Here is a 14,296-nt window from a genome sequence, read left to right on the forward strand (position 1 = left end):
ATATATATATATATATATATATATATATATATATATATATATATATATATGAGAAAAAGCAGGAAAGTATCTTTGTGGATAAAAGCACAAAAGAACTTCTTAAAACTTCCAAATTGGGCCTGGAGCTAGCTAAGCAGATAAGAGCACTTGTTCTTCAGCACCCACACAGTGGCTTACAACCTATACTCCAGTTCTGGGGTATCTGACATACTCTTCTGACCTCTAGAGTCACTAGGCATACACATGTATGTGCACATACATGCATATAGGCAAAACACTGATACATATAAAATAAAATTTTAGATCAAAAAGAAAACTTAAAAAACAACAAACAAAACAAAACACTTCAAAATTAAGCCAAGAAGAAAAGAGGGTATATGTGGGGGGATATATGAGTAATTGAAAATAAGTTTTACTTAACAAAGACTACAAAGTTGATAGATAATAGGAAAATGAGGTTAGCAATGCCTTTACCCAGCAAGAGTTTGAGACTTGAGAGTCAGAGAGTGAAGTACTGCCCTATCAAACTTCTCACCTCAGGCTGGGAAGCACAGACAGGGAGCCCTGGGGCTCAGGGCAAGAGGACTGAGAGCTGCCTCTCACAGGGGTGAGGTAACTCCTGAGGAAGCAGCTCCTCATACACCAACACAGAAGCCACACAATACAACTTAACGTCTTAACCACTCCCAAGTCTTGCAAATAACACAGAAACAGACAGTAAATCCATAGGCAACAGTCAAAGGACACGAATAAACAATCTATGAAGATCACAAATACATAATGAAATTAGAGACGGTTTGTAAACAACCAATAAATAATCAAAGAAATGAAAGGTAAACAATAAAATGATTTACTATCTGGAAAAAGCCCAGACTTATGGGTAAAATCGGCCTTAGCAGAAAAGTGCCCAGGCTCTTCAAAGCCTGCTGACAGCCTGCAGAGCACATACAGCAGCTCCAGGGGAGCTGAGGAAGCACTGACTAACTGACCAATCTGCAGCCTGTCACCCACTTTCTCCACATGTGGACAAACATCCCAAGGGATCCTGACACAGGTACACAAGAGAGTATTATTTTTACAAAAATATATTATTCTTCATAGTTTGGGTAAAATACAGTGAATGCTTTTTGAAATGTGCAGTTAGATGCAATAGATTTAATATATACAGAGTAACATGAATTCATCTTTAAAAGTAAATGGAAGTCAGGCATGTGGAATACACCTATAACCTCACCACTCAAGTAGCTGAAGCAGAGGTTCATGAGTTCAAGGTTAGTCTGAATTGCAAAGCAAAACTCTGTCTCAAAACTCAAATATAAAATCAATAACAGTAAACCAATATTTAATAATAATACTACCATCTATATAAATTTAAAATGCATACTTGTAAGTGAAATCAGAGAGGGGGACAAATAAACTTTTAATATATTATATTGGAATAAACCTTTTAGTAATAATTTAGAGAAATATAAAATTGAGTCCATGTCTCAAATCACATACTAAGGCAATTTTAAATGGATCTCAGATCATCTTTACTTTATGAAACATTTGTGTTAACACTCATTTAGAAAATATTCTTTCCTGAATAATTTAAGCATCAGGCACTAGATGGGGCTGCAAGAGCACCCCCCATGCCTAGGGGATTTGTCAGGGTACCCTCTATGCCTGGGGGACTTGTCCGGGCACAAGGGGAACCACGGACCTAAGAAGGGAAGGCAAGGGTTGGGCAATGGCCCAGGAGAGAGCCTTCATGTAAGATGGCTGAGCCCAACAGAAGCCTAGTAAAAGATTACAGGAGCCATAGAAAGAGACTCCTGGGGGCTGGTGAGATGGCTCAGCGGGTAAAAGCACCAGACTGCTCTTCTGAAGGTCCAGAGTTCGAATCCCAGCAACCACATGGTGGCTCATAACCATCCGTAACAAGATCTGACTCCCTCTTCTGGAGTGTCTGAAGACAACTACAGTGTACTTACATATAATAAATAAATAAATCTTTGAAAAAAAAAAAAAAAGAAAGAAAGAGACTCCTGGTGGCTAAATACAAGACAACACAAAAATCAAAATAAATAATCACAGCAATGGGTTTTAGTCTAAACTGAATGGGAAACAATAAATCAATACTAATATTAACAAATATATGAGTAGTGGCAAGCTTGACAAAGAACCGCACATTTGGGCAAATGAACAGATTAGCGGGTAAAAGCACTGAGTTCTACCCCCAGAACCCACGTGGTAGTCTTTCACACACTCATTGTGAGCCATCCATGAACAACCATACATCATACACACAAAATAAAAAAGTAAACGTTTATTATTTTAAGAGCAGTACTTTTCCACAGTTTAAAAGTACCTTCTTCACAAAATACTGGCAACTAGCAAAGGGAGGGAAGAGCAGATTCCTAGTGAGAGCCTAGCAGATGCTGTCAGCTGACTGAGGTGAAAATCACCAGTAACAGGAGCAGCTCAAACTGTGCCATCAAACTGAATCTTATCAAAAATAAATGACAAGGCGGAGTGTGGGTGGCCTGCACCTGTAACCTCAGTTCTTGGGAGGTGAGAGCAGGAGAATCAGGAGTTGAAAGCCATTTTCTATTACATAGCAACTTTAAACCACTTTGAACTAGGTGAGATCCTATCTCAAAAGGCAAAAACAGATCTGGTAGTGGTGACATACTTCCTCCTTTAATCCTAGGACTCGGGAGGCAGAGGTGGGTGTATCTCTATGAGTTGCAAGCCAACCTGGTAAACAGAGCAAGTTCCAAGACAGCCAAACAGCTAAAGCTATGCAGAGAAACCCTGTCTCAAAAACCAAGAGAGAGAGAGACAGAGAGAGACAGAGACAGAGACAGAGACAGAGACGGAGACGGAGAGGCCAAAGCAAACAAACAACAGACAGACACAGAGTCACTTCTGTGGTATTCCTGCCATAGACACTAAAGCTGACTCCAATCCTGAGGAAATGTCTGGCACTCCAAATGATAAGGTCATTAAAGCACGAAGTCAAGAAGGAAGAACTGTTCCAGGTGCTGATGGCCCAGCAAAAGCAAAAAGCAATCTTAGAATTCCTAGTGAATAGAGTGTGCTGGGGAGATGACGGCTCAGCAGGGAGAAATGCCTGCCGTGCAGGTCCCAAAAACTCAGCTGCTCACAACATGGCAGAAGGAAAGAACCAACTCCTGAAGGTTGTCATCTACCTAAACACACACACACACACACACACACCCCAAAGTAAACAGAATTCCCAAAATTTAGAAGTTTGCTAAGTATAGAACCTGCCAGAATAAAGATGTCTCAATTTACAAAAGTTATAATATATGAAACATTAATTTGATTTTTCTTCTTGTACTTTGCCTTTCCCATTACATAAATCAAGTACTCCATTTCCTTGACCTCAAAGCTTTTGTTGTGAGGGCCAGGGAATGCACTCCAAAGGAGCTATCAGACTTTCTTAGTTAATCTGAAAGATAAGGTAGGAATTCCTGAACTCCTGAACTCCATGACCCAGGAATTATAAATCTTACATTCTTCCAAGTCCTTAAAGAATGTATACTCTAAGGGAGAGGAAAGATGGGTGCAGAAAGAAAAGAAAACCAGTAGGCAAAGACTACTGGGCATGGGGAAGCAAGAACAAAAGGAAGGGAGCCAAACCCAGGAGGTAACAGATTTCTCACTCCCACAAGGCCCTGTCAAGTCTCTTTTCCTCAGAGAATAAGTTTACTCAAAACATTAATGTCAACCACCCTCCCCAGCCCACCCCCATTTTCCAGACGACATTATAACCCAATATATCACAAAAGACTGTCCACTTACAGGAACATGCTGAGTTGAAGAACATGAGTCTGTGGACCGAGGAGAGGAGATGGAGCAACTGGAGGAAGCTGGAGAAAGAGGCTGGGGCTCTGCCTTAATGTCTGTCAAGGAAAGACATGGAGAACAGTTTTACACACCAATCCATACAAGCTCAGAATAAGATGGGTAAAATGGTCTTTGAAAATTCAATTAGTAGTTTGGTTATAAAAATGTATCATTTCAATGAAAAACTCAAAATCAGAAACCAGCGTACACTTGTATTCCTGTAGGAAGCCGAATCTGCACTAACTCTCCGGAGAAAAAGAAAAACCTAGTTGCACTGGCTTTCTTGGTTGAGGAACGAGAGCAGGTGAAACATTCCACTCCATAAACTCCTCTATGTTTTCAGTATTATGCCATATACAAAAAGCCAACTACCCAGAATCAGAAAGGAAATATGAATAAGCAGCAGTCTCCCATCTAAATCGTATCTACCCGTTCACCCGCGCTGTATGAACTCATCTATCTAACCAAGGCCTGCCTCCCACCGCAGACTATAAAAGCACAAGGTCAATGCTCACTCTAGAGTTTTGGCTTTTTGTTATGTTTGGGTTTTGGTTGATTGTTGTTGCTGCTCTTGTTTGCTGCTGTTTTCAGGAGCTGAATATGAAACCCTAGGCTTTGTGCAGGCCAGGTAAACACTTTACCACTGAGCTTTACCTCCCCAACTCAGTTTTCTGTTATTACCATGTAACTAAATCTTTGCTGAAACAACCATTTTATTAACTTCCCAGAATCTATGAATCAGGAATTTAGCCTGAAGAACACACAGGTAACTCACATTCCATGAGAGAAGACAGGAATTGAGCAAAATAACATAAAATGAAGGAGACTAGGAAGGGCAGGGATAAAGAGGGATTTACTGGGGAAATGTGTTGGTTCTGTACCCACTTTCTCTCCGTTCCTGTCATCTGCGACACTAATGATCTCTACGCCCACTTCCTTCTAGGCGGTGTGGGCAGGGACCTAGAAGGAAGCATGCTAGAAAACAGAAGACACTGTTCCTTCAGTTTCTCCTGTCAGCTCTGACAGCCTGCTGCAGGTTCTCTCAGCTCACTCAAACCCAACCTCATCAAGCTCCCTTAAAAATAGTGGCACTACTAGCTGCCAGCCTAGCCGAAAACCATGAGCTCTGGGTTCAGGAAGAGGCTCCGCTGCAAAGAAATACCTCAGAAAGGGACAGAGGGGACAGAGAGCTGAGACAGCTGTGATGAGCACTTGCTCTTACAGAGGACCTGATTTGGTTCCCAGCACCCACATGGCAGCTCAAGATGGTCCATAACTCCAGTTCCAGGGTCTGGCCAGACTGATGGCTGCTTTGTGAGTTCTCTTTTCTGCTTTTCTTTTTTTGTTTGTTTGTTTTTTGTCTTTTGTTTGTTTTTGTTTTTTCTAACAAAGCAAAATATTTAATCTCTGAAATAAACCTTGCCCTCACATTCCCATTTATTGGACGGCCTCCAAAACTGTTAAACCAGCACAAGCCAGAAGTACCACAGAAACCATGGCATCTTAGCCCAACAGGTTTGAAAGGCATCGTGGCCTAGTTCTTGCCATGGATGACAGTGGGGAGGTCTTTTCCATTTCATGCCTCGGGACTCCTGAGGTCTGGGGCTCTTCTGCGGCCTGGCGCCTGGCACTGTGAAGCTGGAGATAACCGCACGCTCGCTCGTACACTGCAGAAGTAACCCCCGTACACAGTGAGGAGCATCATCGAGGCAGAGAAGGTCTTGTAGCCAATATCAGCTAGCTGCTTGGCAGATGGCATGCCTTCCCCTGGAGGCTGCAATTCAGTCTGCCACTCACAGAGTCGCGCGCGGTGCAGCAGGGAGAGGCAGACACCAGCGCGCAACGGCTCAGCCACTAGTGCACAGACCCGCTCCAGACCCGACATCCCCTGTGAAAACTCGCCCACTAAAGCCGGGTTCTCATTTCTTCCACCATTCTCCGCCCTTCTTCTGCCCTTTCAACCCCCAACACTAGATAGGAGGGAAAAAAGAAGAGAGGGGAAAGGGATAACCTTATCATTAGACTACTTCCTGCTGATTAGGTTCCTTGGGGCAAGTTTGATCTTCACTGTCAGGATATCTAAATCCTCCTGTTGTTTTTTGCTTTACACATGACTACTTACCAACAACAACCAAAAGCAACTAACCACCAACCACCAATCCACCCCACCTCTTGGTGCCCTAGCATTTCTATATCCTCTGAAGAATCCCCAGAATTCCAAATGCCAGACACTTGCAGAAACTATATGCAGCTGGCAAAACCGCTCCCCTGCGAGAGCGGTCAGCTGCTGTGGGCAATCTGAAACAGCCCCATAGCCCACACCTGGGATTAAAACAAAAACACATTCTTATAAGATTTCTGTGCTTTTAAAGAAACCAAAATTCTCATTGCTCAGGAGCTCTAACATTGTCTTCTGACCTACAATAGCACTAGGCACACATATGGTGCACAAACATGTGACAAAACATTCACACGAATATAAAAAATAAACCACTCTTTAAGCTCTCACCCTTTCCTACTCTCATCTCTAGCCCTCCTTCTCTCTCTCCCTTCTCTCTCTCCCTTCCCCCACCCCCCCACACCTCACACTCCCACACCCCCACCCCACCCCAGTCTCCACGTGGCTGTGGCCGGGCTCTCTGTTTCTACCTTCTCTTCTTCCCTCTGCCTTTCTACAGTAAAGCTCTAAAACCATAAAAAAATTAAAATATAAATAAAAAAACAATAAACCTAAAAATTTTTTTCTAAAAAAACTCTAGTCTCCACACACACACATGTATATGTATACATACACACACATACACATACCAGAAAAAAATTAATAGAGATTAAAGGGAATAACTTTTATATCTAGTTAACAAAGAAGGTGAGATGTATTGGTAAGAAAAAGCTAAGAATCATGAGAATGCAAAGTCTAAATTATCCCACAGAAGGATGGCTCGTTGGTTTTAAATAACAAAACTGTAGAACAAGCCAGAGTGGCAGAGAAGCTGCGTAAAGTTATGGAAAATGAAACCTCTGAATCAATTCTCATGCGTAGTCACATTAGTCAAGGCTAAAAGGGAATTATAAGTTTTATTCAAAAAAATGTGAGCCTTAGGGCTAGAGAGATGGCTCAGCAGTTAAGAGCTGGCTAATCTTCCAAAAGACCAAGGTTCAATTCCCAGCACCCACAAAGTGGTTGACAATTATCTACCTCCAGTTCCAGGGGATCAGATACCCACTTCTGGTCTCCTTGGGCACCAGGGACACAAGCAGTGCATAGACACACAGGCAGGCAAAACACTCACACACATAAATTTTAAATTTAAATTTTTAAAAATTAAAATTGAACATTAAAATCCAAATTAAACTTTTGTAAACTGTAGTTAAACTCTCTGTCCAAATAACAAGAATTTCCCGGTGTATTGATCTGTCCTGAATAACGGCCTGTGAAAGGTTCATCATCACACCTTAAGTAACTGGCAAGGGAATCAAACAATATTTTTATCCAATTTCCTCTTCTCTCTATTATTATTATAAAACTTTGATCACTTAAAAAATAGCATTAGTCAAGCTGTGCCCCTCCTCAAAAGGATGTACAAACTCAGGGACCTTGCTGTGAGGCTCCAAATTGCTGGTAACCCTAGTGTCTTAGTCAGGGTTTCTATTCCTGCACAAACATCATGACCAAGAAGCAAGTTGGGGAGGAAAGGGTTTATTCGGCTTACACTTCCACATTGCTGTTGATCACCAAAAGAAGTCAGGACTGGAACTCAAGCAGGTCAGGAAGCAGGAGCTGATGCAGAGGCCATGGAGGGATGTTCCTTACTGGCTTGCTTCCCCTCATGCTCAGCTTGCTCTCTTATAAAACCCAAGACTACCAGCCCAGGGGCCCTCCCCTCTTGATCACTAATTGAGAAAATGCCTTACAGCTGGATCTCACGGAGGCCTTTCCGCAGCTGAAGCTCCTTTCTCGGTGATAACTCCAGCTGTGTCAAGCTGACACACACAGCCAGCACACCTAGCCTCATCCTTTTCATCATTTCACAAGCCCTGCTGGCCAGGATTTTCTGACCCACTTAATTCCCAGTATTAACCGAACGAGAGCATGAGTCTGGCTAGAGCGCTTATGGGTAAACCACATCATTACCTGAGCAGAAGTGGCTGCTGGGGCTCCATAAGTCTGATTCCCAAGGCATCAAATCCAAATCAAAATTAAGATGATCAAAATTATTTTCCTGTAGGTGTCAAATCAGCAAATGGTTAAGAATGAAACACACACACACACACACCATGAAATAAAACCATCAGGCACCATTTACCACGGATAGCATACTGGCTACCACCCAAACCAACTGCTCCATACTGCAGATACATCTCAGAGAACCCAGGGATACAGCACTTCTGGCTCACCAAAGGACAAGAACAACTAGAAAAGGAAACAGGCTCAATAACTAAGAAATTTGTGAGATTTATTCTTTTTTTTGTGGAAATAGACCATTAAAGATTTACAAAACGAGTCTCTTGCCATAAGAGAGATCCAGATCCAACAAAATAGATTTCTTTTCCCTTTGCTATTAAGAAAAGCAAGTCCAAACAAATAGCTATTCATATCATCTCTCTATAGAATAAAGAATGCAGACACAGCTGGAAACAACGCAGGAGTCAGAAAGAGGGGAGCGCTCTAGGGGGATGTCCTTTTTCGCCTTACCATTCATTCTGTGGTTTTTCAAACTTCTAAAATTTTTATAAACTCAACAAACAAACAAACAAACTCGAAAAACATTTTTAGGGTCAATAAAACAAGCTCAGTAGGTAGAGGCTTAAAGAATGAGGCAAAGTTCAGAATTCTATAAGCTAACCACCTACACATATACTAATTTAAAAAAAGTCATTTTGATGGCTCAAAGTATTACAATAACAGTTTTTACATAGTTTTTTAACCAATCAAAGATAAAAATAAGGATATGACTAATTTTCAGAGTTCTTGAAGAGGAAGTTGGTAAGTTCCTCTTCACTAGATACATGACTCATACATGCCTCTTAATCCCACTATCTCACACAAGCAGCAAAGGATCTGTAACAATCAAGAAATAGGGCTCAGCTAACGGCTCACACCTATACTTTCAGTACTCAGAAGGCTGAAGAAAGATGATTGCTAACAATTGCAGGCCAGCCAGAGCTATGTAGTAAGTTCGAGACCATCCAAGACTACAGAGTGAAGCCTTGAGTCCAAAACAAATAAATAGGCTGTCAAATGACTTTTCCAAGGTCACTCACCCCTAAGACAAAACATATGCTAAGAAGCCTTATACGAGGCTTTTTTTGGTGGGGGTTTGTTTGTTTGTTTGTTTGTTGAGTTTATAAAAATTCTAGAAGTCTGAAAACTACAGAATGGTAAGGCAAAAAAGGACATCCTCCTGCAGCGTTCACCCTCTTTCTGACTCCTGCATTGTTTCCAGCTGTGTCTGCATTCTTTATTCTATAGAGAGATGATATGAATAGCTATTTGTTTGAACTTGCTTTTCTTAATAGCAAAGGGAAAAGAAATCTATCTTGTTGGATCTGGATCTCTCTTATGGCAAACCAAGACCTGGACAATTTTATAGCTCTGTACTTATTGACAAGAGCTACTAACATTCATGGTCAATGGTGTCACTTAGCTACTAGCCTAAACCTACTATTCAGAAACCCTCATGCATTAATCACAGTACAGATGAAACATCAAGTTATTCACTATTGCTCTGACAGTTAATACTTACATAAGTCTCATGTGCTGCATCAAACTGCACATCATCAGTGTCTGTGAAATAGCCAAGTTCAGCAAACAATGTAGACTCTGGAATAAAGAAGGAAAAAGAAATGCTACGTCACTCAGGCGTCTGAGAGTGGAACAAGTTCTGTGCTGTGCCTCTTGGTGGATCTATTCGTTTTCTTTTAGGCACTGCTGCTGACAAGCTCAAGCAATGTGAACATCATGAGAACGTGGGCTTGGCTCCCCATAACACATGCAAAAAACTGGGTACAGCTATATATACCTGGAGCCTCAGCACTGGGGAAGCAGAGAAAGATGGATTCCCCAGAGCTCACTAGCCCAATCAGTGAACTCCAGCTTCAGTAAGAGACTCTGTCTTGAAGACAAAGCCAAAAAGTGGACACTTGGCAAGATGGCTCAGCAGGGAAAGGCAACTACTCCAAAAGCCTGGTAACCTGAGCTCTGCTTTCATAAGTCGCCTTGGCCATGGTGTCATAGAGCAACAGAACAGTAACAAAGGCACTGACTAGTGATAAGAATCTTTCACCAGCTAAACTAAATCACAGCAATAATGTACAGATAGTAAGAATGCCAGGCCACCCACACAGTTGTCAGAAATGGCTACTTTAAATTCAGCTCCAAAGCCAAAAATCATGCAAGGAGATGACTGTGAGGATGTGCCTTAAGTGCAGGCTAAAACTCCTTCAAGTTTTCTGCATTTGCTGTCTCTCATTTCTTCCCACCCTCTTGAACTACACCAGGCAAGCACCCCACTCCATACACCACAGTTATTAATGTCACCAGTAACCACCATACTACTAAGTTCACAGTCCTCACCTCTACCAACCAATCAAGAGCATCTGACAGGCTGATACTTTCCTATCAACTAAAACATTTTCTTCACTTAGCTTCCATAACATTCACCTGCATTTACCTGATTTTCCTCCCACCTCACTGGCTGGCCCTACCTTAATGGTTTCCCATCCCTTTAACATGAAACTGCCCCTGGGCGCTGATTGAATTTTTCTATAAATGTTTTCTCTTTGAAACTCCACTCAACTCATGGCTTTAAACAGCATCTCTATGTCAAGCATTCCCAAATATGTATCTCCAGCTGATAATGTCAAGAAGCATAGGTAACGCACTGTGTTTACATCTTGTGATCGTTTAAAAAGTACCTCCGACTTGGCACACTCCAAACAGATGTCTTGTTCCTTCTATTTAACCTTCTACTGTTTCTACTTAATGACATTCAATCCTCCTGGTGGCTCAAGCTAAAAGCCTTAGAACCAATGTTTACTCCTTCCCCACGCTCTCACTATATTAGATTTACCTCCAAATCCTAGCAGCTTTCTTCTATTCCAAAAGTATGTTTATATATCATAACCCCGCTTCTTACCTTTCATCCCATTTTTCCTCCTCTTTCTATCTGTTGCTTTCTTCCCTAGCCTCCCCAACACAAAGACTCCAGCATCTACGACAGCAGAGCAATGAGGCTGCTGGGGTTTTATGCATAGTCATCTGCAGCAAAGCGCCTGGTATTCACAGACATGGTATGGGGGAAGAGCAGGCTGCCTGATGTAGGTGACAATATTCCCTAGCCGCCAATGCCATGGAGCCGGTGGGAGGGCAGAGAGCATGACAGATGGGAGAGAAGCCTCAACCGTGAGCAGTGGTTCCAGTCAGCAATCTGTTAACTGATGAAGCCAGTGAATATATCTATCTAAAGGAACTGGAGGGACGAGCCTCACTGTCAGAGGGGGGATTCTGAAACATGGAGAGTAAGGCTAAAAGAAATATAAGGTGTTAGACTGAAATAATTAATTAGTAAATGAACTAATTTTTAAATGCATTCATATACACCCAGGAATGGTGGCACATGCCTATAATCCCAGCATTGGGGAGGCAGTGGTGAAAGAATATGTAAGTTCCAGGCAAGCCTGGGCTATAGAACGGCAGCTGTCTCAAAACAAATATGAAACAGGGAAAAAGAAATCATTAAAGATGTTCATATGTATGTGTGCACACAGAGACATGCACTCATTTCCTAGTTCTGCCTCGTGAGAGGTTTGTGCAAAATGGAACCCCAGTAGAATAAAAATTCTACTCAGAATAGACACTAAGTCTTAGATAAGATAGTGTTCGGCATTCAGTGCTTAGATGGTAGACACTAAGAACCACTAAGTGGAAATCACTAAGGGACACTTTGGAGAAATGACTGATTCAGAGCAAAGGACAAAATAAGCCTAGGAAATCTTAATTTGTTTAAAAAAAAAAAAAAAAGGAAATTCTCAGCAAAAGACATGAACATATCAGAAGACCCACGGCCATGCCCAGCATGTGCAAGGCAAGTGCAAGTACAATCCTTGCTACTCATGTACACACAAACAAAAGGACATGAGAAGGTTGAAAGACCAAAGGCACTAACATGAACTCCCACTGACCAAATCTGAGAAATATAATCATTAAAACACAGTAAAAGTTTACAAGCCACTAATATAAAAAAAACTCAGTGAATTCATATGGAAAAAGGAAGAGAGGGAGGGAAGGAAAGAGGGCTCTTTCTAATGGTGTAAGCATTGCTTTAATAAATGTAAGACAGGATAGAGATAATTTGCATGTGGTAACCATTTGAGAAGTGGTTGATTTAGGCTGGCAGACTCAGGGAGGACAGAGATTAGGGGATATTAATTATGGCAGGACATTAGTGCCCTGTCACATCTCCCCCAAATATAAATAAAAACACAAAAGATAAAACTGACTTGACAGTGGAGAAACCTGACAGATGGCAACTCACCTGTAATCATGTGACCTGCACCACGTGACTTGGAGACTCAAGCACAGCTTCAGGCCTCTGGCATACCTGTCATTGCATGGCCTGAGTCTGGTCACAAGGCCACAGTGCATAGATCCAGATTATGATTAATTTCTTACATAAAGACTGTTAAGGTATGATAGACTGAGGGGGTTGAAGGAGCTAAAGAGCTATTCCAGAATGAAAGACATCAAAGAGACATGTTAAAAAAGAAAAGAAAAGAAAAGAAAAAAGAAAAACAACCAATTCCAGACCACTAAGACAGATAGTAAAATGTAAACCATCTCTGTAAAATGAACACCAGGGTTACACCCTGTTTATTTTCTGAATGGAAGAAACACACAGTGGTAATGGAGGAGATGCTGCAGTATTTAAGGGTGAAAGATGGGAAAGAGAAAAGAGAAAGCAATGGGCAACTGTGACATAACTTAGAAACTGCAGATGAGCATGCCAGAGTTCCTTACAGTGTTCTTTACAGTGCTTTTACAACAGTGTTCTTACAGACTTGAAACTATTTCAGAATTTTAAAATATGTGTCTAGATGGACAGTATGGCACAGACATCTAGTCTCAACTACTTGTGAAGCTGAAGTAACAAGAGAGCTTAAGTCCACCAGTTCAAGACCAGTCAGAGCAACACAGACAAATCTTGACTCAAAACCATGCATGTGTATGTACACACATTCACTGCTATCAGTTTACTCTGGGAATTCCCTATAGAAGCCTCCACATCATCTCCTGACTTCTGCCACAGCCCTCAGGCAGGCTCTGCTCACACAGCAGCAAAAACAAAGCTATAAATTGGAATGGGGATGTAGTTCAGTTTGTATAATGCAACATGCATGAAACAATATACATTCACTCCCCAGTCCACATGAACCAAGCATGGCACATGCCTGCAGTCCTACTCCGGAGGTAGAGGCAGAGTGATAACAGAGAATTCAAGGGGGCTCAGCTGACCAACCTGCCAAGCAAGCCTGATGACCTGAGTTCCATTCTCAGCACCCACATAAAGGTGATGGAGAAAACCAATTCCACAAGGTTGTCCTCTTACCTTCACACATAATGTTATGTATACACAACAGTAACTAAAAAATAAATAAACTTACTTATTTTAAATTAAGATAAATTGGAGCTCAAGAGGTGGCTTAGCAGTTAAGGACATTGACTGCTCTTTTAGAAGACCTGAGTTCAAGTCCCAGCACCCCACAGCTCACAGCTATCCACAACTACAGTTTCAGGGGATGTGACACCCTTTTTCCTGACCTCTGCAGGCACTAGAGGCACACATGGTTGCACAGACATACATGGGCAAAACACCTGTACACATAAAATAAAAATAATCTCAACATTTTTTTATTTAAAGTAAACTCAAGGTCAGCCTTGGCTAAACTATGAATTGGAAGCCAGTCAGGGCAACATAAGATCCTCTCCAAAAAATGAAAACAAATAAAAGATAGACAGACAATGTTAGCACATGCCTGTAAGCTTAGCACTCAGGAGGTAGACACGGGAGAATCAAGTTTGACCCAAATGGGTACATAAACAGGTCCTGTTAAACCTACTGAAGGGTTAGAGACTAGCTCCATCCATGGAGTGAAGCATGCACAGGTCCTGTAATGCCAGCACCTGGGAGGTAGGGGTAGGAGGACATGAGTTCAAGGTGATCCATCCTTGGCTACAGAGCAAGCAGGAGTCTAGCCTAGGCTATAGGAGTCTGTCAAAACAAAACACAACAAAAACACTTTTAAAAAGGGATGTTGAAGCCAGGTGTGGTGGAGCACACCTTTAGTCCCAGCACTCGGGAGGCAGAGGCAGGCGGATTTCTGAGTTCGAGGCCAGCCTGGTCTACAGAGTGAGTTCCAGGACAACCAGGGCTATACAGAGAAA

The 14,296-nt window shown here is 41.9% G+C and overlaps 1 protein-coding gene and 1 pseudogene across 3 annotated transcripts in view; both read right to left on the bottom strand.

Moving 5' to 3' along the window:
* The window catches only part of Atf6 (activating transcription factor 6), a 168,213-nt gene that overhangs the window by 145,345 nt on the left and 8,572 nt on the right, over positions 1 to 14,296 (bottom strand). For 2 of the 3 annotated variants that reach the window (XM_029538870.1, XM_021198491.2), the window contains exons 2-4: positions 9,600 to 9,676; positions 7,988 to 8,075; positions 3,811 to 3,911 (exon numbers count right to left, since the gene is read on the bottom strand). In XM_029538870.1, coding sequence (XP_029394730.1) covers positions 3,811 to 3,911; positions 7,988 to 8,075; positions 9,600 to 9,676 — 266 coding nt within the window. Of the gene's footprint in view, positions 1 to 3,810; positions 3,912 to 7,987; positions 8,076 to 9,599; positions 9,677 to 10,991; positions 11,116 to 14,296 lie in introns of those variants that run through there. The other variant, XM_029538871.1, reaches the window with a different exon arrangement.
* On the bottom strand, positions 5,359 to 5,628 carry LOC110321325 (annotated as a pseudogene).

This window comes from Mus pahari, chromosome 5, assembly GCF_900095145.1.
Source record: "Mus pahari chromosome 5, PAHARI_EIJ_v1.1, whole genome shotgun sequence".
Lineage (NCBI taxonomy): Eukaryota > Metazoa > Chordata > Mammalia > Rodentia > Muridae > Mus > Mus pahari.